The sequence below is a fragment of the Bos grunniens genome, chromosome 24, assembly GCF_055505025.1.
Source record: "Bos grunniens cultivar Pamir isolate PY7600 chromosome 24, Bosgru_T2T1.0, whole genome shotgun sequence".
NCBI classification, from domain to species: Eukaryota; Metazoa; Chordata; class Mammalia; order Artiodactyla; family Bovidae; genus Bos; species Bos grunniens.
The window spans coordinates 40,520,234-40,545,566 of record NC_141188.1 but is presented as its reverse complement, the minus strand read 5'-3'; the positions used below and the strand labels follow the sequence as shown (position 1 = coordinate 40,545,566).

Genomic DNA, 25,333 nt, shown 5'->3' with positions numbered 1-25,333 from the left:
ATTGAGGGATAGTAGGTTTATTTATTTTAACTGGGACAGGCTGAGACTGTCCAGGTCTTCCGTCAATGCTCCCTGCTAAACACATGTCCCCAAACACATGGTTATAGCTTTCAATACAGTTTGTCAAGTTACTGCTAGATGCTATGGGCTGCAGCAGAAACCTAGATATCAAAGTGAAAGTGAAAGTCGCTCAGTCGTGTCTGACTCTTTGCAACCCCATGGACTATACAGTCCACGGAATTCTCCAGGCCAGAATACTGGAGTGGGTAGCCTTTCCCTTCTCCAGGGGATCTTCCCAACCCAGGGATCGAACCCAGGTCTCCCACATTGCAGGCAGATTCTAAACCAGCTGAGCCACAAGGGAAGCCCCTAGATAGATATCAAAAGTATCCTTTTTTTAACCAACAAGAACCTATTATATAGCACATGGAACTCTGTTCCTTATGTGGCAGCCTGGATGAGGGGTGGGGTTTGGGGGAGAATAGATACATGTATATGTATGGCTGAGTCTCTTCCCACTTCACCTGAAACTATCACAGCATTATTAATTGGCTTTACCCCAAAACAAAAAGTTCAAAAGAAAAAATAATAATCCATTTTTTGGTTGCTGTGTCTTTAATGAAATGGAAACATTCATCCAGTTTTAAGCCCTGCTTATTCCTGACATTTTCTTTCTTCATTTGCTTTTTCTTCCAACCCATCCGTAGTAGCTTAACATGTGCTAGGCAGGTGCCGTGCTGAGCATGTAGGTCACTGAGATAAACAGAGCAGGTTCTTCCCCAGCCTGGGTCAGGGGAAGGAGGAGGAGGAGGAAGGGGAGTTTGGGGCAGCACATTTGCCTGGGGTGTGCTGGCCGCAGTAATGATAGGGGGCCACAGGAGAAGTGAGTGTGTTGAAGGCCCCACAAATAGTTTCCCACCTTCTCAGGGTTCAAGGACACTCATGAGTGATATGAAACATAATAATAGAAGAGGTTGTAAACGTCCAAAGGCGTGTTTCCTACTAGTTCTTCATCACAAAGACCGTGACTCAGGAGACCTTATTCCAGCAGCCCTGCTCACGTACACACATCTGCTTGAGGCCTGAGGGGTCACCTGGGTGGTCCCGAGAGCAGATCATCTGGATCTAAGCATCCACTGTGCCGCTACATCCAGTGTCAGGTGACAGCTCTGTAAATTGCTCTTACAGTTACAGCCCTTGATAAATGGTGGGTGGTCTCTGGTCTCTGAATTCCCCTGAAATCTGATTACGTCATCATATCCTGCCGTCAGTTCCTTCCATCTCTCTAGAGTGAGGTCGTGTCTAATGGAGCAATACGTTTCCAAGGAGAAATGTTTCATTTTAAGTCAATTAGATTGTATGTGTAACCTCACCATGCCCAGAGAGGGACCAGAATACTTATTTTTGACTCTGGAAATGTTCCTCCTGTGCTTTGTACTGGCGAGATTTAGGACGTCAGTCCACCCACCCCCATACGGATGAGTCAGAAGCCCCTGTTTGGGTTCTTTTGTGTCTCTCTCCCCACTTTGCTGGGGCTGCAGTGACTCAAAGTGAGACAGCCCTGACAATGACATGTCCCCAGACCTCAGCTTTGCCTCTCCGTGACCCTTTTTACAACAACCAGTGAGAAACGGGTGGGGGGCTCCGCCTCACACACAGCCCTGCCTTCTGAACTTTGTCCTTAGCCCACGTAGGACACCGCTGATACTCACTTTACCCTGATCTCACCTGAACACAACGTTGAAGGGACACAAACGGGTCATGGGGCGTCTCCTGAGCTTCACATAACATCTCTGATGACCCCCGGGACCCCTCATCACACCTCCCTAGGAAGTGACCTAAAGATGTAGGATGCAGGTAGCTAAAGCAAGTTGCAAATACAGCACGATCCCCCTTGTGTTTAAAAAAAAAAAAAAGAGGCCTAGGACTTCCCTGGTGGCCCAGTGGTTAAGATTTCACCTTCCAATGCAGGGAATGTAGGTTCAATTCCTGCTCAGGGAGCTAAGATCCCCACATACCTTGCAGAGAAAAGCAATAATGTAACAAATTCAATAAAATACTTTAAAAACAATCCGTATCAAAAAAATCTCTTAAGAACAAACCTATACATATATATTAAGTTCATCTATATTTTTTGTCTGGAAACCAAGTGATTAAGAGTACGACTGGGCGGTGAGTGTGTGTTGGGGGCCTGTTGGGGAGGAGGTGCACACTTTAAAAAATTATTTTATACTCAAATTTTATAATGATATATTAAAAAATCAAGGCTCTTTTTAAAGCAACAAACCCCAAAACACTCAAAGGAAAGGATGGGGCCTGTCTGCTAGTCTCCATATTAGTTAAGTCCTGCCCCTGGAAACAGGCTGCCCATGTTCAGCTGGGATGGATAGCTAACCTATCTGTGCCTTGGTCTTCTTGCCTGTAAAGTGGGAATAATAAGAGCAACTAGCTCAGAAAAATGCTAGTGAAGATTAGTAATGTATGTAAAGTGGTCCGGCCAGACCTGGCACCCAGTGATGAGAACCCAGGCTCTGAACACCACTGCAATTAACACACCTTCACCTGGATGACCTCCTCTATGTGCAGTATGGACATCATAAGTCCAGGATACCTGGGTGAATAGAGTCTCCACTAACAGATCTCCATAGCAATGAGTATCTTCATCACAAGGCTATTATTTAGTGGTAATGTGTTTTAAATGGCTAAAGTATTTTTCATACTTAAATCAGAGCTACAGACAAGCCTTTTATAGGTTCCAACCTGGAGGCTTAAATAGTGTACCCAGCCATAAATGGAAATAGATGAGTTGCTCATCCTTCTTTTTTTTTTTTTTTTTTTGCAATTTTAATTTTATTTTATTTTTAAACTTTATAATATTGTATTGGTTTTGCCAAATATCGAAATGAATCCGCCACAGGTATACATGTGTTCCCCATCCTGAACCCTCCTCCCTCCTCCCTCCCCATACCCTCCCTCTGGGTCGTCCCATTGCACCAGCTCCAAGCATCCAGTATCATGCATCGAACCTGGACTGGCGACTCGTTTCATACATGATATTATACATGTTTCAATGCCATTCTCCCAAATCATCCCACTCTCTCCCTCTCCCACAGAGTCCAAAAGACTGTTCTATACATCAGTGTCTCTTTTGCTGTCTCGTACACAGGGTTATTGTTACCATCTTTCTAAATTCCATATATATGCGTTAGTATACTGTATTGGTGTTTTTCTTTCTGGCTTACTTCACTCTGTATAATAGGCTCCAGTTTCATCCACCTCATTAGAACTGATTCAAATGTATTCTTTTTAATGGCTGAGTAATACTCCATTGTGTATATGTACCACAGCTTTCTTATCCATTCATCTGCTGATGGACATCTAGGTTGCTTCCATGTCCTGGCTATTATAAACAGTGCTGCGATGAACATTGGGGTACACGTGTCTCTTTCCCTTCTGGTTTCCTCAGTGTGTATGCCCAGCAGTGGGATTGCTTCATTTTTTTTTTTTTTAATCTTCTCTTTTGTATTGGAATACAGCCGATTAACAATGTTGATAGTTTCAGCTGAACAGCCAAATTTAAAGCAAAAGTTGCTCAGTCATGTCCGACTCTTTGTGACCCCATGAACTATGCAGTCTGTGGAATTCTCCAGGCCAGAATACTGGAGTGAGTAGCCTTACCATTTTCCAGGGGATCTTCCCAATCCAGGGATCGAATCCAGGTCTCCTGCATTGCAGGTGGATTCTTTACCAGCTGAGCCACCAGGGAAGCCCAAACAGCCAAGGGATTCAGCAATACATAGACACATATTACATTTTAACTGTTTTTCTAGATGACCATTTTTTGTAGATGCATTATTATTTTTCTCTATGGCTTTGATATTCTAACTTTGTATTCTAAAAGGTAGCATGTTTTTTAATCCAATTTAGGCCTCTGTTATCATTCACTGATCTCTTTATTCTTGTGCCATGTATCACATGATGCAATTGCATTTAATTTAAAATATACTTTGATACCTGATAAGCCTAGGACTCCTTCGTTACCATTCCTTGTTTCTCGCTGCTGTTTTTCAGGATTCTGAAGGAGTCGACATCATGTTAGGAGTGTGTGCAAGTGGTTTGTTGATATATCGTGACCGACTTCGCATCAACAGATTTGCTTGGCCAAAGGTTCTAAAAATTTCATACAAACGGAACAACTTTTACATTAAGATCCGGCCAGGAGAGGTAAGTAGACCCCAATTTGCATGTACGTTGGGAAGAAAGTTACCAAAGAACCAACAGAACATTTTTCTAAATTTTTTTTAGTAGAAATTTACCTGGTCAGCAGCTTTATTAGGATAACTTTGTGACAGTAGATAGTCAATAAAAGTATTTGATATAAATCTTTAAGAAGAGTTCAAAAATGAAAATTCATAATTACATAGTTATTTGCACCCATGGACTCTATTTGTGTGTTACCGTAGTGGCTCAGTGGTAAAGAAGCCGCCTGTCAATGCAGAAGTGGGTTCTATCCTGGGTCAGGAAGCTCCCCTGGAGAAGGAAATGGCAATCTACTCCAGTATTCTTACCTAGGAAACCCCATGTACAGAGGAGCCTGGCGGGCTACAGTCCATGGGGTCTCAAAGAGTCAGACGTGACTTAACGACTAAACAACAGCAACTCTATTTGTAAAATATTTAATAATAAAATAAAAAATAAAAGTTTGTCTATTTAACCCTAAACCAAGAGGTTTTAAGACTTTTCTGATAAGATTAATGAATGTGAAAGACAAAAAAATGATCAAACAGAAGTTTAAATCCCCTGCTCACATGTTTGGAACTTGGCAGGACATAGTGAGTTATAGCTAACTGCCTAAGAGAATTTATTGTAGGTTTGTCCAAAAAACAGTAGTGCATACAATCTTATCTTCCCTTTTTATTGTTTTGTCCTAATTTTTCCCCACTGCATACATTAATTGAATGATTTTTTCCTTTTGCATATTTTAATGTAAAAGCAGGATTCATGAATAATGTTTTGTGTTTTTTTGTGCTGTGGTAGAAAAGAAACTTAGTTGCTAAACCTCTTTGTGAATAAAGAATAGATTTCTTCCCCATCTGTCCCGTTGTGCTGTCTCTGCATCCTCTTTGTCCTCCAAATCTGATAGCATCCTAAAGGGAATAACATAGAGGTAGTGTGCTTCAAAGTATAAGAAAGATTAGAGCAAGCAAAACTGGGTGTAAATTGTGCAAGTTCAGTAGCCTGATACATTTCTCCTCTTTTGTTTTTCAATCAGAGAGACTAATGAAAGAATCAGAATTGTTAACTAATCTTTGCTCCTTAGGCAGAAATATCCACGATTACCTTACAGCCTCCTTAGTGGTTCCGTATCTATTTCTTGCCAACATTGTACTTGTTCGGTCACTAAGTCATGTCTGACTCTTTGTGATCCCATGGACTGCAGGCTCCTCTGTCCTCCACTGTCTCTTGAAGTTTGCTCACATTCGTGTCCTTTGATGCCATCATGTTGGTGATGCCATCTAATAGTCTTACCCTCTGCCACACCCTTTTGCCTTCAGTCTTTCCAGCATCAGGGTCTTTTCCACATAATACATAGTAAATATCTGCTATTATCTCATAACAGATAATATATATGTCCAATTTCTAATTAAAGTAGTTAATATAATGGAAGTAGTCCAAGCCCTGATTTCAGCTCATCTAGCCTCTACATTTTCTGGTAGAGTATAGAATTACCTCCTGTCTTCGAAATCAACTTCTCCATGGGTGGAAAATGCAATTTCAAGCATCACTATATGGAGTATAATGGTTACAGTAGTTCATAATGCTATATTGTATATTTGAAATTGCTGGTAGAATAGATCTTAGAAGTTCTTATCATAAGAAAACAAGATTGTAACTCTGCAGTGATGGATAATTAATTTGCCTTATATGGTAGTCATTTCACAAAATGTCCAAATATCAAAACATTATGTTGTACATCTGAAGCTAATATAATGTTATGTATCAGTTTTGTTCTCAAAAGTTTAAAGAATCAGACTATAAAGCAGGCAATTGTGTTTAATGTAAATATAGAGTCAAACTTGTATTTGAAGACTGAAATAATCTACAAGCTTTTCATACAAATACATGAAATTAAAGTAATTTTTTATATTTCCTTAAGACTGCATGTTATGACCAAGATATATTTGATTTATGGAGCATTTATTAAGTGAGCATCTGTTTATTGCCAAGAACTGTGTTGGGCCAGCTTCCCAGGTGGTGCTAGTGGCAAAGAACACGCCTGCCAATGCAGGAGACATAAGAGACTCTGGTTTGATCCCTGGGTCACGAAGATCCCCTGGAAGAGAGCATGGCAACCCACTCCAGTATTCTTGCCTGGAGCATCCCTCGGACAGAGGAGCCTGGTGGGCTACATTCCAAAGGGTTGCAAAGAGTCAGACACTACTGAAGTGTGAATATTCACAACCCTGAATATTCATTGGAAGGACTGATGCTGAAGCTGAAGCTCCAATACTTTGGCCACCTGATGTGAAGAGCCGACTCGTGGGAAAAGACCCTGATGCTGGGAAAGATTGAGGGCAGGAGAAGAAGGGGATAACAGAGATGATTGTATGGCATCACCGACTCAATGGACTCGAGATTGAGCAAACTCTGGGAGATGGTGGAGGACAGGGAAACCTGGTGTGCTGCAGTCCACGGGGTCGCAAAGAGTGGGACACAACTGAGTGACTGAACAATAACTGTGTTGGGCATTGAGAATAGAAAGATAAATGTGACCTTGTTCCTGTCCTGTAGGGAGTTTCTGTTTCGCAGAGAAACAGACTGAGACAGTTGGAATCACAGAGTCATGATCCAAGTGTGATAATATTCCATAGACGAGGAGTGAGTGTAGTGAGGGGCCAGAAGGGGAAGTCGGAGCAGTGCATCTGGAGACCACCATGAGCCGTGGGAGCTTTAAACTGGGATGTGACATACTCGGTGGATATTTTGGGATGAGATTCAGCAACTTAGTAATGTGATGTGATGGGACCTAAACTAGGGCAGAGGCTGTGGGAATAGACTGGAAAGAGCACATCTGAGAGAGGTTTCAGAGGCAGAGGCCATGATCCTGCAGACAGGATGCAGGAAGGATCGAAGGAAGAAGAAGAGAGTCCAGGAAAATCAGAGGGCTTTGGGTTTGCATGAGAGGTTGATGGCGATGATATTATTAGATAAGAAAGAAAAGGGGGGAGAATTTCAGAAAAAAAAAAGATTGACATTTCTTTGCAACAGAGTTTTGGGTGATGGTGATCCTTGCGTAGTAAGAAATAAAAGATTTGAAGAGTGTCGTCAACTGTATAATACATTTTATTCAAGGCCTTAGGCCTGGAAGAAATTACCAAAGAACAAGTAATTCTTGTTCAATGAGGACAAGCGGGGGAAAGACCCTAAAACAAAAATTATGGGTAGTGCCACTTTTTCTTGGCCTTCTTGGCTAAGATGAAGTGTAGTACAGGGGCTTCCCTGGAGGCTCAGTGGTAAAGAATCTGCCTGCTAATGCAGGAGATACGAGAGACACAGGTTCAATCCCTGGGTGAGGAAGATCCCCTGGAGAAGGGCATGGCAACCCACTCCAGTATTCTTGCCTGGAGAATCCAATGGGCAGAGGAGCCTGGTGGGCTACAGTCCATGGGGTTGCAAAGAATCAGACACGACTGAACCACAGAGTGTGCGCACACGTGTGCGCATGCACGCACACACACACACACACACCACTTTTTAAGGGAGGGGTTGGCAGAAGAGGACCAGAGGCCAATGAAGAAAAGCATCCAGAGAAGAAAAGACTAGCCAGAAACAGTCATGGCTGATATATAATGATGATGAGATGCAGTGACTCTGGTTCACCAGCAGTACCAAATGGGGCAGAGGAGCCTCTCAGATGGGAACAGAGAAGAGTGGGTTGAACTTCGCAGGCAGGTCCTGTCGTGACAGTAGGAGCTCAGAAAGGAGTGAAGACCGGGCAGGTGGCAGCCAGGTGAGAAGTGGGCTACAGAGGCTTCTCCTCCTGCCCCTCAGCCCTGACCCCGGCTCTGCAGAAACAAGCTCAGAGAACGTCCTCCCTGCCCTCACTTTTTACAACCATGTTTATAGGCTGAGCAGAAAGGGTGAGAAGGAATTACTGGTGACACAAAGGCTCCAAAGAAGTTGAAAGAAATGAATCCAAAGCCCAGAGAAAGATAAGCATTCAGAAAGTGCCGGCCCTCTCTCATCCTTGTGCTGAGGAGACTCTTCCTGTAAAATCCCTGCCCTCAGCATCACAGTGTGTGGTCCTTCAGCAGAGCGTGTGGTCCGTATGAGATGCAGGATGAACACGTGGAAGATGGTTTAGTCGGGGTCCCTGGTCCTCTGGTCTGTCGGTTGACTGGGTGCACTAGGTGGGGTGAGTTCCCATGACTGCCGCATGACCATCAGAGGGAGGGAGAATTTGGGGAAAGCAACTGCATTTACAGTCACCCATGATGTTCCCCCCATCTCCCCTGCCCAGTCCCTCTCAATGAACAAGGAAGAGAGGTCCAGCATATGAAAGCTCACATGCCTTGCACAGGACCCCTCCCTTGGTTCTTTGCCACGTAATTTCCTTTTGCTGCTGATTATACCGGTAGTCTGGTGGGTTTGAGCTCTTTGGGAAAGGCTTTACTGTTTAAGATGATTGCCCTCTGGTGGCCTGATGGATCCTGTCTTCAGAAAATTTTTAAAAAATTACTGAGTATCTGCCATAATGATATGAAAATCTGTTACTCAGGAAATTAGCTATTTCACTTTGGAGTGAGTGTCATCTCAAGTCTACATACTGAAAAATATGAAAATACGTTCTCCCAATCCTTGATCTTATGCAGTCGGGTCTTCTCATCCCAAGGTTCTGCATCTGTGGATGCAACCAATCATGGATCAGAAATATTCAGGGAAAAAAATTCCAGAAAATTCTGAAAAGCTAAAAATTTGAATTTGTTGCAACTATTTCCATAGCATTTTACATTGTACTTAAATTCTTCCCCTAGCATTTACATTATGTTAGGCATTATAAGTAATCTAGAGATGATTTAAAGTCTGTGGGAGGGTTGTGTATGTTATATGCATATACTAGGCTATCTATGTAAGAGATTTGAGCATCGATGGGTTTTGTTATCCAGGGTGGCCTGGGACTCATCCCCTTGGATCTTGAAGGACAAATGTAGATAGTGATGAGAGATGTTAGCATCTAACATGGTAATCCATGTTGTTGTTCAGTCACTCAGTTGTGTCTCTTTGAAACCCCATGGACTGCAGCACACTAGGCTTCCCTGTCCTTCACTGTCTCCCAGAGCTTGCTCAAACTCATGTCCATTGAGTCGGTGATACCATCCAACCATCTCATCCTCTGTCACCCCCTGCTCCTTCTGCCCTCAATCTTTCCCAGCATCAGGATCCTTTCCAATGAGTCATCTCCTCGCATCAGGTAGCCAGAGTATTGGAGCTTCAGCTTCAGCATCAGTCCTTCCAATGAACAAATAAAATCAGCAATATCTGATACCAAGTCATCGGATACATAGAATATATGCATATTTCTAGACCAGATACAAGGAGAGAATGTCATCCTGAGGCTGCTGTAGACTCTAAATGTTTTATTCATTTCTGTGTTCCAGCTGATGTCATGATGTCAGAGAGAAACCATGAACATTAGGTTTAAAAGATCAGGACAAATTGGTCTCTGGAAGGAATACAGATTCTGTCCTTTTCTGTGTTTAGTTTTCATAAGATTAATCCTTGTACATGCAACATTTACTACATGCGTAATGTGGTTGTCTGTACCTGCAGTGTTTTGAGATTGATATAAGAAGTTTTTTTTTTAATGAATGAATGTGTGTAGCATGAAATCGGTATATAGCAATTGATTTAGGGAGTAGAGAAAAATTTATGGGTGGTATTTTTATTTTGTATGTTATTTGCTTTCATGTTATTTATGACTCCAAACTTCACTCTGCTCTCCAACATTTTTTTTTAATTTAGTTTGAACAATTTGAAAGCACCATCGGGTTTAAGCTGCCAAACCATCGAGCCGCCAAGCGTTTATGGAAAGTATGTGTAGAACACCATACATTTTTCAGGTGGGTGGAAATCACTTTGGTTTTGTCCTAAGGAAGTAGGGTGATTGGAATCACCTTACTGAAAAAGGTGGTTAGAAAGAATATGGCAGCAAAATTCTTTCTATCCTTCAAGTTTGTTGCCGTCAGATGCCTTGATAAATCCTAAAGATCTTCTGACTAAATTTGAAGGGTTTTCCTTCAACTGTCTTATAGTTACCTGTCTTATCAGTCCCTTTATTATCTTTAGTGGCTTTCCCTATTTTTATAGGGTGTCTATTTCAGATGGCCAGTCCATTCCTTGCTATTTAAATAACTTTTTAATACCCTCAACTCCTCTGTTGACACACAGTAAAGTTGTCAGATTTGTGTCTACAAAATAACAAATTATCACCATTCACTGATACCACCTACTTAGTTGTTCACTGGATTTGTAGAACCACAGACCCTCCAGTTCCATGGGATGGTCAAGTTCACCTAATCCCAACTCTACCCCCATAGCATGTCTACAGCATCCCTTGTTGATACACACTGTGTGAATTGACTTTTTTTCTTACAAAATCAGATTCATTGAATTGCAAGTTGGCTATTAAACCTCTGGTGCACAGAGCACTTTTTACCTTTCAGAACAGAGTAAGAAAGCACTCTTGGGGCTTCCCTGGTGGCTCAGTGTTAAAGAATCCTCCTGCCAATGCAGGAGACACAATTGCGATCCCTGGTTCAGGAAGACCCCGCTTACCACAGAGCAAATGCACCGAGCCCATGCAGCACAACCATTGAACCTGTGCTCTAGAAGCTGGTAACCACAACTACTGAAGCCCGGGGGCCCCAGAGCCTATGAGAAGCCACCACAAGAAGCCCATGCACTGCAGCTAGAGAGTAGCCCCCGCTCCCCGCAACTAGACAAGAGCCCACACAGCAAGGATAACCCAGCACAGCCAAAATAAATAAAAATAAGTTAGCATTCCTAATACTTAGCTTAATCGTCTTTCTGATGTTTTTCCTTTAATCTTTGTAGACTGTTGTTACCAGAAGCGCCTCCAAAGAAGTTCCTCACCTTGGGTTCCAAGTTCCGGTACAGTGGCAGGACACAGGCCCAGACCAGAAGAGCCAGCGCGCTGATAGACCGTCCAGCCCCGTACTTCGAGCGCTCGTCCAGCAAACGTTATACCATGTCCCGCAGCTTGGATGGAGGTAGGTGGCGCTCGTAAGGACTGCTGGTGGCCACCAAGTAGTGTGAGACCATCGTGAGCCTTTGATGGATATCATTGCTCTGGGATAGTATGGAATGAAAAGCACTTGTTGGTCTTCGATCAAATGGAAAATTTTAACTAACCCCTAACCTCAAAAAAATCTTTAGGGACTTCCGCTGGCAATCCAGTGGTTAAGATTTCATGCTTCCACACAGCAGGCATGGATTCTATCCCTAATCAGGGAACTAAGTTCCCACATGCCACATGGCATGGGCAAAAAAAAAGGTGCCTTTGTGAGTCTGATGTCTGCTGTGCCGTGCTTAGTCGCTCAGTCGTGTCCGACTCTTTGCGACCCCAGGGACTGTAGTCCACCAGACTCCACTGTCCATGGGGATTCTCCAGGCCAGGATACTGGAGTGGGTTGCCATTCCCATCTCCAGGGGAATCTTCCCAACCCAGGCATCAAACCCAGGTCTCCCACATTGCAGGCGGATTCTTTACCACCTGAGCCACCAGGGAAGCCATGGTAGGTTTATGTAAAATCACACAAAAGAATGGTACTTGGAGAATGAGGCAGCTTTCATAAGTTGGCACCCTGAATTTGGAGAAGGATGCTCTTATTCTTCAGTATAGGAATCACATACTTTTACATCATTTGCTTCTCTCACCAGCAGATCTTAAATGATTATCAGGTTTATTTTAGATCATTTGGTTCAGAAAGAAAACTGCATTAAATGTATCTCTTGTTCCTTTAGAAATGTCAGCAGTGAAATGTGACTTTTATCTGTCAGTGAATAATAGCTTATAGGAAGGATGACATTCAAATAACAGTGAAGGGCTCCAAGTGACCTCCTCCTGGTTTATATTAATCACTCCAGCAGATGGGCTGGGAGGGTGGCTGTAAACATTCTCCACCTTTAAGTCAGGTGTGCGTATGATGGGGAGAGAATCACTCAATCACTTAAGTAACATTTTTAAGGCATAAAAGGGAGTATTCAGCAAGTTTCTGCGTCATGGGGCAGTTTTCTGTGGCCATGCAGAGTTACACACTGGTGTGCTTTTCTGCTCTAAGACATTGCAGCTAAAGTCAGAATATCTGTATCCTCAGAAGTGAGATCCACAGAGCAGAGGCCGAATGTAATCGCTGTGCCACGTACAGCGTTTTGTGTCAGGGAGTTGAGCATCCAGTTTTTGGTTGTCCTCGAAGGTCCTGGAACCATCCCCTCCAGACTCCATGGGATGACTGTGAGGCTTGACTTAGGCCCCAGGCCTCTGTCTCCTAACCCAGAGCTCCTGGACATGAGATGTGTTATAGGGACCTTGTCCTGGACATACAAAGTGATGTTTCTAGCATGAGTATATGATTTTAATAATAAGCAAAAGCATAAATAGAATCAAAAGTTATTATTACAGATGCCTGGGATCACCTCCCCCTTGACCTTCTCTGCCTTCAGCTCACTGTAGAGTCTCAGTCCTTCCTTCCCTTTCACCAAGCCCTGATGTGACTGTTGGGGTGACATACTCCCCAAATTTCTTGACTTAAAAGGCTATATTGCATTGATGTTGTTAGAAATCCTGATTCTGACTGCAAAAGGAGATACAAATATGAATGAGGGGAGATAAAGAATCCTATAATGCTTTATCTGAATATATCTGTCCATGGAATTCTCCAGGCCAGAATACTAGAGTGGGTAGCCTTTCCCTTCTCCAGGGGATCATCCCAACTTAGGGATCGAACCCAGGTCTCCTGCATTGCAGGTGGATTCTTTACCAGCTGAGCCATAAGGGAAGCCCAAGAATACTGGAGTGGGTAGCCTATCCCTTCTCCAGCGGATCTTCCCAACCCAGGAATCGAACCAGGGTCTCCTGCATTGCAGGCGGATTCTTTACCAACTGAGCTATCAGGAAGCCCAACAACATGAAGTCATAATTTATAACTCTTGATTCTTGGCTCCAGCCGCTGAAGGGGCTAAGAAGCCGTGATATCCAACAGTACTGAGCACACTGAGTTCCTACATTGTACTTTCCCGGTGTCTCCCCTGCCCCCGCCACCATGTTCTGTGCTTATGCTTGTGTGGATATAGAGAAAGTTAGGAAAATATGTACCAAAGAGTTTGCAGTGACAGTGGAATAAGGAGGGTGGGGCAGTGAGCAGACTGAAGAAAAGAAGAGAAAGCCTCTGTAAATTGACTTGCTGCCATGACCAAGAGCTCCTTTTGCAGTTTGCAGATTCTAATGACGTGAATGAAAACAATGCACATAAAATGAAAAACGAATTGTCCCAGTGGAGTACTTTATACAAAGTTTACAGAAATTTTTAAAAAGTTTATAGAGGGAGTCAAACCTGTGTTATTAGTGCTCTGTTCTTCTTATGAGTTCTGTTAGTGAAGTGGGAAGAACGCTCAGCTGGTGTAGATAAATCCAGACCCGTTCCCGGTACGGCAGTGGGTGAGTGGCTGACCATCTCCAGGTCCCAGGTTTAGGCGCCATCTGTAAGGTGGCATCATGGCCACCTCTGGCAGGGTTGTCGCAAAGAGTGAATAAGACGCTGGTGAAAGCAGTCTTATTCCAGATGTGACCCTGAGACCTCAGCAGGCATATTGAGAGTCATTCTTTAGGCTCTTGTGAGCGGGCCTAGGAAGGTCAGTTACCTTTCCCTACCTTCTACAAGAGTGTTCCATTTTTAGAATCTCTGAGAACCAAGCTTTCGGGAAACACAGTTTACTAGGACTGTTCGAAGCTGAATTAAGTTCTTTGAAAGTTCACATCCGCAGTGGCACCTTCTCTCCGTATCGTCTCATCTGCTCTTCTTTAAAGCATCTGTGTAAACTGGTGTGTGTTCTTTAAGTCAGTGTTGGAGGAGCTCATGTAGAATCACAGCTTTTTGCCCTGAATGTCCTTCACGTGGTTCTGTGATGTGAACCCAAGGGGACACATTTGCTGTGAATGCTGTTTTCCTTGGGACCCTCTGTGCGATGGTGATTGCTGAGAAGACAGAAGCCAACTGTGAAACCAGTGTACTAACTCCGTGCTGTGTCTCTCTCCCCCGCCCCAAAGTGACGCTAGTGTGTGTTGTCCCACTCTCTGGGGTCCTGCCGGTTCTCGTATGTTTTCTGTGCTGCTGTGTCGGGGACCATGGCTGCATGTTGGAATAGCTACTGCTTTTTGCAAGGTTGCATCTTCTATGAGAAAAGCCTAACAAGCCTTTTTAGGAAACTGTCTCATACAAGCTTTTTTGTCACTAGATGGAGATGTAAAATATCTTAGTGAAGGTATTTTAGTGAAATGGTTTACTATTCAAAGGAGTTCAGAGTTTTTTTTCTTAACGTTTATGTCTTAAACTCCCAAAAATATGAAAGCAGATTAAATTTTGCCTGTGATTTGAAAAGTAACCTTTCTAAATTTTAGTAAATTTTGTGATACCTAAACCCTAAAAGAATGAGTAACAAATTTCAAAAAATTTAATTAAATCAGGTATCTCTTTCACTAAGACATTTTAGCTGGGAGGAAGGGCTGGGTCTTACATCTCTTACATTTGCATGCTTTGCAGTTGCATGAATTACATTAGCAGTGTTTGTCTTCCTTTCCCCAAATACCAGAGACGAATGAATGTATGCACATTGTGGCAGTCTTTTTAAAACGCAGTAAAAATTAAAACATTTCTGCACTTCAGTTGAGCAGAGCTGCCATCCGAATTGTATCATCCCTGCTGAGATGGCTGCTTTTCAGTATAACTTAGGTAGCTTTTATATTGTAGGAGAGAGAGACTTTTCAACCACTAATAACAATAGTAGTAGTAGCAATAGCAATAACACTACAAAAAAATTCAGTGCTCCTCAACGACTGGCACTTCCAAAGATGTGCTTAAAGTCAAGTGTAGGAGGGCAGTCATCTGCTGTTAGTTGTGGAACTTGCCTCCGAGTGCTGCTGCCCAGCTGGTTGACTCTGTGGGTAAGTGGCTCAGTAGTCACTCATTGCTCCCCGGTTTCCACTCACATCCACCCTCACACACATCCTTACCAGAGAGCCTGCGAGTGGATGAACACTGTGCTGGTGGCTTTAAGAGATGAGCATGGAAATCACGCTTAGACGCAGTTACAGGTGACAGAAATATGAAACTGCGTTGTTGCTTAGATGAGAGTAACTGCAAGGCTGATGTGTCTTTTGAAGAGAAACCTGGTGCTTTACGGGGGTTTTTGCTTTTTTTTTCCCCTGTAATAGGACAATGGGTGGCGTCCATCCTTCTTCTGACTTAACTATCTCAGACTTTATTTCTCCAATTGTATCTGCTTTTAGCGTCAGTGAATGAAAACCATGAAATATACATGAAGGATTCTGTGTCCGCTGCAGAGGTTGGTACTGGCCAGTACATCACCACAAAGGGCATGTCTCAGACCAACTTGATCACCACTGTGACTCCGGAGAAAAAGGCCGAGGAGGAGCGGGACGAGGAGGAGGACAGACGGAAAAAGGCCGAGGAAGCCACGCCGGTTGCTGCCGTCCGGCACGAGGGAAAGGTACATCTCCCCTCTGCCTCCCAGGGCGCCTGCAGATTCTAAAGAACTCCTGAATGGTGCTGAGAATGTGAAGCAGGAATGTGTACATAAGACTTAGGCTGACTCATAGCTCAGCGTTAGTCACATTCATACTATCAGTCTTTATTATTTCTTCTGTCCACAGTTTTCCTCTGAAAGATCCCTTTTTTAACTTTTTGAAACTGCTTATTGAACAACTTAGGTGCTACGTAAGACTTTCAACAGCTGTCCTGTTTGTAGATCTTAAAAATACTTTTGGCGGCATATTAACCCATTTATTTGTGTTTGGGCTTAAAATTCAGAATTGCCGCTAAAGCTGTTTTCTTTGTTTCTGGCCCCATTCTCCTACCCAAGGGCTGTGTATTTATCTAGATGTACGGTATTGACTTTGCCATACTCTTGACTGCAAGTAACTGAGTGACCACAGCTTGCATATTCATACGCTGTTTTCTCTCTTAGTCTTTTGATTTTAACCTCATCATTAAAGTAGCCAGTGAATATATTTTGGAAAAGGGTTAAGGCAGACTTCACAGGGGAGATGGAGGGTGAACTTGGCAGTCATTTCTCCAGGGTGCTTGATTCGCTGAATTCGGTCACTTCATTTCATCTGAAATTCAATTTATTAAAAAAAAAAATAACATTATGGTTATTTCTGGAGTTCCAACACTACAAAGCAACTTTTTGAGAAAATGAAAGTCAAAAAACATCTAGATAGCATCCTTCTGGTTCCGGTTTATGTATCTTGCAGAGCAGCTCCCATAAAAGTCAAAAAATACAGTAGGAGGTTTATATGTATTAATCATGGAAACCCAGGAATGTACAGGGAGAAAGGAAACTGCAGAATAAAAATACTGTGTAACTTAGAGGTGATGCTAAAATTGATGCTAAACTTGATTCAAAAGTGCTGTTTTGCAGGCGGGCTCTTCAGATGTAGAGGCTGGGGTGGGAATTTCCCCTGGGGCTCTGTAGAGAATACTTTTGGTAAGAATGTAACAGAGACTTCTGAACAGGCAGATTGGCAAACGTATCATCATTCTGTTTATGATAGAACATCCCAGTAACCCAGTGCACAGCCCTTTTCTTAGGGCGAGTGAGGGAATGAGTGAAGTCACTCAGTCGTGTCCGACTCTTTGCGACCCCATAGACTGTAGCCTACCAGGCTCCTCCGTCCATGGGATTTTCCAGGCAAGAGTTTCTTAGGGTAAGATTAACTAATTTGCCTAACTCAAAAATAAAGACAGGGCATAACAACAAGGATATCTGGCTCACTTTAGCTACAAAAATGTGCATTGTTCTGACTTTCATTTTCACACACCTCCTTTTCAGTTAAGGCGGGTTTTAACTAGGTCTTAATCAGAAAATGATAATATACTTGAAAACCAGTGCGTCCCATGATTTCTGGAAGTTGCCCAGGCTAACACTCCACTTTCAGGGATGTGTAAATAATATGAAAGTGTTAGTCGCAGTCGTGTCTGACTCTCTGTGACTCCATGGACTGTAGCCCACCATGTTTCTCTGTCTATGGGATTTTCCAGGCAAGAATACTAGAGTGGGTTGCCATGCCCTCCTCCAGGGGATCTTCCCGATCCAGGGATCGAACCCAGGTCCCCCGCATTAGCAGGCAAATTCTTTATCTTCTGAGCCACCAGGAAAGCCGAATAAGATGAAGTAAGCTATAAAAGTAAATGACTTGTCCTTTGCTCCTGAAATGATCCACTCCTACTTTATTGATTTTAGAAGATCAGGGATTTGTTTACGTGAGATGGAGCCCTGAGCCGGTGTCACTTGGTGCCGTTTGTGCCACCGGAGAATGGAAAGACAAAGGAGACCGTGGCTGTGAGAGTCAGAGCGCCGTGACCCAGATGCCTTCTGAGAGGCTGGGGCCCAAAGCTCCTGCTGCAGTAACTGCCTGCTGTCTCCCTCCCCCCACCCCCACCCCCACCACCACAAAGCTGTTTTAAAACCACTCTTTAAAAAAAAAAATTAAAAATCCACTCTAATCAGCCGCGTAAAAGATTAAGCCGTAATTTCATTTTTCTCCATCTTCCAAAAGGAACACAGCACTCTTTTTATTTTGTTAACCAAAATGAAGGTGTGTTACTGAAAACAGTACTTAAACGACTGGTCCCTGATTCCTTTAAGAATGTGTTTCCCCAACGATGATCACCGCAGGTGACAGGGCAGCCTTCTGAGGGCTCTTAACTTTTGCATTATCCTCAGTTCAATGAGATTTGTGCAAGGTCTTGTGTAAGTACAATGTTTAACATCAAATGTGAGTATTAGGAAAAGACATATTTGTCTGATATCAAAAAAGAGACACTTCTGCATTATAGTAGGTCCATGCTATCATTTTATTTGTGCATTTTCTTACCCTCTGCCTCTGTACTTCCCAAGTCAGGGTTGGATAACCGCCACAAAGCAAGCTGGGTAATGTCCATGCTATCAGGACACTAGGCAGAAACACACATGTGCGTACACACATGCACACACACACACTTGCACACACACACACACACACACACACGGTGGACGTGCGGTCATCTTCAGGCTCCAGGTGACCTTGTCTTGAACTCCTTGGTGGCAGCGGCCTCTACACTGGACCCAGGTCCTGTTTGGCCTTTGCCTGCTTCCTCTCCCCTCACCCGCTGCCCACCCCACCTCCTCGCTCAGCAGTCCCCCTCCACCTGCAGAGAAAGCTGGCTGTGGTCACAGAGACCGTGGGGCCAGGGAGGGTGTGAAGAGCTTCACATGCCCACAGAACCCTGCACAGCCCTCCCTGGGAGCAAACTCATGTGATGCTGGCCTAGATCTTCCTCTTAAAGACTCAAACCATACCACTCCTCTGCTAAGAAAATGCAGAAGACTGGGAAATTGTGTCTTTCTATTACTTATGGATCACACATAATACAGAGTAAACACTGATAAACCACATCACAAAAAAACACAGTCTTTTCGGCTAGTTAGCTTATTGAAAGCACTTCTTCAGGCTCCTCTGGGTACACCATGGGTAAATGGAGCCGGAAGAGGAGTTTTCAGAAGAGCCTCGGTTCTTCACGGAGACTTCATGTTCCTACTGTGTTCACTGTGGATTTCCCTCATGGGAACTGCTTACAGATAGGAATGGGGCCAGAAACTTCTTGATTTGGAAACCCACCTTGTTTTGGCTATCATCGACTAACCAAGGACAGGTGATGCTGGAGATTTTGCTTTAAATGACCGCAAATTGGATTCACTGTGATTTTAATCCAGTTGAACCCTCATGACAGATCTGGTAGCCGGACATCAGGAGAAGTTATTGAAAGTCTTGGTTTTACGTTATCAGAGTTATATTTTCTCTCAGCATCCTAACCATTCATGGAGTTGTTGGTCTAAACACAAGTTTTGAATCGTATGAAACATGTAGATACTGAGATTTCCCACAGATATCTTCCCCTCCAACCTTTTTTTACAGCCTACCCTATGTTTGGCTTGAGGGTCTAATGGGGAAAACGATGGCTCTTCATGGGAGCGTTGGCATGTACCTCGAATGCTTTAAGATTCATGAACGACCCCAGTGCTGAAATTCTTGTTTTGACGATTTTATATCGGTACCCATAAGAAAATTAACTAATCGCAGTTTTCTTTTTGTCCTTTTGCACCTCTGTTCGCTGCTCTCTGTCTCTCTCGCTGTCCCTCACATCAGTCACCTGGGCTTGGCACCGACTCATGCCCCCCGCTCCCCCCATCAGCCCACCGTCCCCCTGCATCCCCCACAGGGCTCCGCAGGAGGTGTAAGGAGAACGGGCAGTCCCCGCTGGGGGTCGAGCTGGCCCGAGACTCCAGGCGCCAGCACGGGGAGCCCGCCTCGGACCCTGACGGCCGAGGGAAGCCGTGCCCGGGGGACCACGACGTGGCTCTCGGCTACAAACCGCAGCCGGGCAGAGGGGCCACCCTGTTTTCCTTCTCCCTGCAGCTCCCTGGGTCCTTCCCCTCTCTCCTGGATGATGATGGCTACCTGTCCTTCCCCAACCTGTCCGAGAGCGCCCTCCTGCCCCAGAGCCTGCAGCATTATCTCCCCATCCGCTCGCCCTCCCTCGTGCCCTGCTTCCTCTTCATCTTCTTCTTCCTGCTCTCTGCCTCCTTCTCAGTGCCCTATGCCCTCACTCTCTCCTTCCCTCTGGCTCTGTGCCTCTGCTACCTGGAGCCCAAGGCGGCCTCCTTGAGTGCCTCACTAGACAATGACCCGAGTGACAGTTCAGAGGAAGAGGTGTGTACCTCGGCATAGAACACACGTCCCTGTCGTGTTCGGGGCTTCAGTCCGAAACACTTGGTAGACGGCTGCTGCGATAGTGGTCCTCCTTTCAGAGCCTCATTTACCGTCTGTGCCACTCCGTGCAGAGGTTTTGTGTGCCGGGGATGCGCCCCCCCCAGCCCCGGGGTTAGGCACAACACCATGTGGACACAGCAGGCTGAGCCCAGCCAGACCCGTGCTGCCACCCACCGCCTCCTGCGAATGGGAAAGCACTCAGCCTCGAGGCAATCATACATAAATAACCCGTTTGCTCTGTAGGAACTCAGGGTCAAATAAAGGCTCTGTTTAGTTACCATTCAATAAAGGAAAGGACACAGAAGACAGATAAAGTAACTTTTCAGCTAGACGAGGCAAGGTACCAAAACGTGTCCTGATGCAGTGATGCTCTGTGCTGATACGCGCCCAGTAAAGGATGCTCCAGGTGCGGGGAAGGGGCCCCGCCCTTGAGGGTACATCACCACCAGGGTGGCTTTCCAAGGTTGTAAGCGCCTCCCTCTCCTCCCTGGAGGTTCTGAAATGCCCCCACCGCTCTTTGACGGTCATTGCCAGACTGTCCGTGTGACTCCTGGAGGAAAGTCCAATCCTGTGGTTGTGTTGAGTCAGAAAGATAGGCTGGAGCCTTTTAAAACACCCAGTGACATCAGTTATGGCAGGGTCAGAAACGGGAGCAGAAAGAGCTGAAGTTGAAAACAGCGGTTTTCAAACACAGTCAGGGAGAGACTCATTTTAGGTTTCTATACACCATAAAAATGGGCTGAAATTCCTTGAGCACAAGCAATGCCAGATCAGGTATTGGGAGGCAACCATGCTGTCAGGCCAGCGTGAGCCCCAGATCCACCCACGTGGAGACAGTCTGGTAGGTGAGCCTCTGGGGCTGGCAGCCAGGAAAGGACTTGAGCCTTCCACCTCCGTACCTGAAAGTGGGCTGACCCGCATCCCTCATCTGAGCCACTGGGGGAGGTGACATGGTAGCTGGTAGTTTTTCCTTTTAATTGCTCCCCTTCCCACCACTGCACTGGCACGTGAATAGCCCAGCGGTTTCCCTTTGTGCAGCCTTCAGTAGACGCCAGGAAAAGTACAGAAGCTGCCAACAGGCCTCTGGCTGACACCCCTCCTCCCCCACCCCCACCTACACCTCCCCCTAGCTCCTCCAGCAATTCTCTTCCCACAAAACAAGGGTTTTGTGGCAGGAGACAAACTCGATACACCTAGCAGTTAAAAAAATCACAAAGTCAAAGCAGCACTTTAAAAAGGAAAGAAAGTCTATTCAGGTCTGTGCTCAGCTAGAAGTGATAATTCCAGCACACCTGTGAGTGTATAGCATTGCAAGGTGCATAAGCATCTATATTTAGTTGTATTATGACCATTTCTTTGTGGCAGCAGGGAAAAAATGGTAATGATCTGAGAGATGTTCTAAAGAAAAGTTTAGCCTTTCAATTTGATATTGTCTAAGAACCCTTTGCAAGGTTCTTGGATCTTACATGACTTAGATCCAAATCTTAACTGTTATAGAACTATTTTCACACATGGAAAATATTTTAAGAGAAAAACCACTGTAAATCCTAGTCTTGAATATCTGTTTCTCACAGTAGAAGCATTATCAAACAATGTAGGTCTAAACATACAGCCTTTAAGAACACAATATCATCTACAAAAGCTGTTTGTACTATTAACTGGTTTCCAACCTGGATATCATCTATTCCTTTAGCAATGGAGTTAGTCATCCAGCTCACAGAAGGCAAAAAGATTGCCATTTTATGTTCTTCTGCATTGTTAAATAACTGAACTTTTATGTAGCCAACCACACAGATCTTGTGCCTAATCCAGGGTATACATCTTGTTGTAATCAGTGCATGAAAATTAATGTTCTACTTGGGCATGTCTGCGTTACATCAGCAAAACAAATCACAGCACTTACTCCTTGCAAGCTGGTGGCAGCGTGGCTGGTGTGTCATAAACCCTCCTTGTTCCTGCAAACCCCTGAGACCGTGAACCAGCTCTGGCCTCGGCAGCCTTCCTGGCCACCCATGACAGCCTCCTGCCACATGACCTTGTATTTGGCCATCTGTTCAGTGTCGCCTCTTAACCCCAAATGTTAAGAGCTATGTGCTCTGGTTCAAGCTGAGCTAGAAAACTCAGATGTAGGTCATTCAGTTTAAAAAAAAAAAATCACCATTTGTTGACACGGCCTGTTTTCTTCCCTGGGCCTCAAGCACTTTGGCAGCAAAACCGGGAGACTTTGTAACATGCAGTTCAGCTCTGTCACTTTCGTTTTGCAAAATCACTAATGACTGGAATGCTTTTTAAATATTTTGACATCCCTGCTTACATTTGTCGCATGTGGCTGTGGCTTCATTAGTCCCAGCCCTTCTCAAGAGTGAAATCCAGTGTAGAGAGCTGTAATCCTTTCAAACTGTAGGGCAGTTGGCCATTTTTTTCTTTTGTCCTTCTAAAATTTGGCTCAAATACAGAGGGGCTGAATACTAAATCATCTACATCTCCCAAAAGACATAAGATGAACTTAGTTCACCATAAATTGTGTGTCAACTTGTGAAGCATTTTTTGATGATGCCAAAAAAAGGAGATGGATTAAATCTGGAGGAAAAGATTGACCACCTGATTTAACACTTTAAATTGTGTAAACACATCATATGATAGTCCATGGTACAGCACACACTTTGCAGTTTTACTTAGTCATGTTCCGTTGGTCAGTCGTGTCCAGCGCTTTGCAACCCCATGGACTGTAGCCCGCCAGGCTCCTCTGTCCATGGGATTCTCCAGGCAAGAATAGTAGAGTGGGTTGCCATTCTCCAAACAGTTGCTATAAAAGTTGTTTTATTCAGCCTTTATGACTTCAGTCTTTAACTGTTTACTGATCAGGTACTATATTTGTTGAAGGACTGACTGACTAGGTTCTAAGTAGGAATGTAAAGGAGCTTAGATGTGGCCTAAGCTACTATTTATTTGTGTATACCTAGGAAAAATAACAGCAATAATGGTGAAACATTGAGTTGGCTGAACTTTTTGGCCAACCCAGTATTATATTCATAGCAATATTTATGATTTTATAGGCATTTTTAGCTCTGTGTGTGTCAGGTAGTTAGGGCTATTAATTTCCCCATTTTCCAAGAAGGAAATGGGAATTCAAATATGAAACATTCCCCTCGTGCCGCAGAGTTAAATAGCAAGCATTAGAGCTGGTGTCATTCTGACATGAGACCCCTCTCTCTTATTATTAACTGTGGCGGTAATTCCAGTACCAAGATGCTTGGAATGCTGCTGAAGTGAATTCTAAAGCCGTAGGGGAAGTAACATAAGGGGGAAGAGAAATACTTTGAAGAACATTCGAGGCCTTTGGCACAGCTAGTTAGTCCTCTGAACCAAGTCGTTTTTACTTGTTCTCGAAAGCCTAAGGTTTCCTTGAGTTGTTCTGTACCTTTCAACAGCAACCTAACTCTGTCTTCCTAAATCAAACCAGCCTTGCCCTAGACTGTCAGTTGGTGAAACCATGTTAATGCACCACCAGGGTCACCTGATAAGAAGATTAATAGCCACCCCCCTGCCAGGTGTTGCCAAGATGGTTGGGTCATGACAGTTGTCAGTGTGGTTTCTTTACCAATCTATTGGAAAGGGTTCCCTGCCCCGCTTAGGCACGGGAGCAGGTTGCCAGGATAGAGACTTAGGTGCATAGGGCAAGCATGAGTGACAACTCCTTTTCTTTCAGGAATATAGGAAATGAAAGCTTGGGAGCAGGTCAAAAAGTCAAGCCAGCCAAGAGTTGTGTCAACTTAATCATGTCCCAGCCCTCCCTCTTGATAACCCATGTTCTTTGCAGTGAAAGATCTAAGAGGCAGATTCACAACCTTAGAACCCCGAGTTTTGATTGTCATTTACAAATTATTAATCACACAGCTTCATTCAAGGGAATTTTAATAGTTGCTAGTTTCAAAGGGAAAGTCAGTTGATATTATGTAAGATGTTTAGGTCTCCTTTTCAATGGCCATGGCTCTTCTCTCCTCCAGAAAAAAAAAAAAAAAGAAAAGTGTTTGTTCAAAATCGTAAACGTCTATAAAACAGATTAAAAATCAGTCCTGAAATTCCTATTGTAATTCTCCCGTGAAAACCTAGGGTCTGTAAAATGCTGTGCTTTGTTTTATTTGTTTCCAACTAAATGTCTCTTTCCCTCCCTCTCTCCTTATTTTTCATTACTATTATTATTATTATTTGCTTCATTTGAATGTTTATTTGGAACAAGATATTCAAATTCCATACTTTTATATACCTCTTTCTATTGGAGGGTGGGACAAAGTAAACAATATATAGTCTTAAAAATATCTAGTTACCAATGCTGCTGGAGAGTTAAGTTACACTTTTCATACATAAAACATAGGCCAGAGTCACTGGCATGTGCTTTTTAGAATTAAAGGGTAATGCAGATAGCCTGATGGTCTTAGATGGATGCAAATTATCAAAATGATATAAAAAATGAGGGGCTGAAAGTCCAGTGACTATTTATAGTAGCTTTTTATTTAAATGTACTTGTTTATTTACCTTTCAATTGTGACCTATTATACTAGAATTTTTAAAAAAATATATAGATTGCAATTTTATTTGCATTTAACATTTTTAGATCTTTCTTGGGGTTTCTGTTAAAAGGGCGGGAGAACGACACAGCAGCAGACATGGCACCCTGGCTAACGCGCGTCCTGCGGTTCAGGCGGGCCGTGTGCTGCTGGTCTTCCTCCGAGTGTCTCTGCTGATGGGACCTGGCTCTGGCCTACCTTTGGCTTTTGTTTGCACCTGCATTCTTGTGGGAAGGTAGTGCGATTTTACAGGGCACAGAGAAAGGGACTGGGCTCTCGGACCCGGACATACCTGCTTTGACCAGATGATTTGTTTTCTCTTCCTGCCTTTCTCCTGGAACCTGATCACCTCTGCCACCCACAGACGGACAGTGAGCGCACAGACACGGCAGCTGATGGGGAAACCACCGCCACTGAGGTTGGTACTGTAACCGAGGGGCTCGGCCCGTTGCCTGATGACAATGCTCTGAGGGCCAGCTCTGTGTTTATTAGCAGCTTGCATTTAGCATTTTGGCATTTAGAGTGGAGAGAAATGCTACCTTAATAATAGGAGTTAAAAATATTCTGCTGCCTAGCCCACTGGTTCTCAAACTTTGGCCTGCATCAGAGTCACCTAGAGTTTTCTATTCGCGTT

General features: G+C 44.0%; 1 protein-coding gene across 50 annotated transcripts in view; it reads left to right on the top strand.

Moving 5' to 3' along the window:
• The window catches only part of EPB41L3 (erythrocyte membrane protein band 4.1 like 3), a 239,395-nt gene that overhangs the window by 193,363 nt on the left and 20,699 nt on the right, over positions 1–25,333 (top strand). For 32 of the 50 annotated variants that reach the window (XM_086372344.1, XM_086372342.1, XM_086372307.1 and 29 more), the window contains 5 exons: positions 4,072–4,224; positions 10,024–10,121; positions 11,116–11,291; positions 15,587–15,807; positions 25,064–25,117. In XM_086372344.1, the coding sequence (XP_086228470.1) occupies positions 4,072–4,224; positions 10,024–10,121; positions 11,116–11,291; positions 15,587–15,807; positions 25,064–25,117 (702 nt within the window). Of the gene's footprint in view, positions 1–4,071; positions 4,225–10,023; positions 10,122–11,115; positions 11,292–15,586; positions 15,808–19,507; positions 20,072–25,063; positions 25,118–25,333 lie in introns of all 50 variants that reach the window. The other 18 variants (XM_086372345.1, XM_086372343.1, XM_086372310.1 and 15 more) reach the window with 2 other exon arrangements.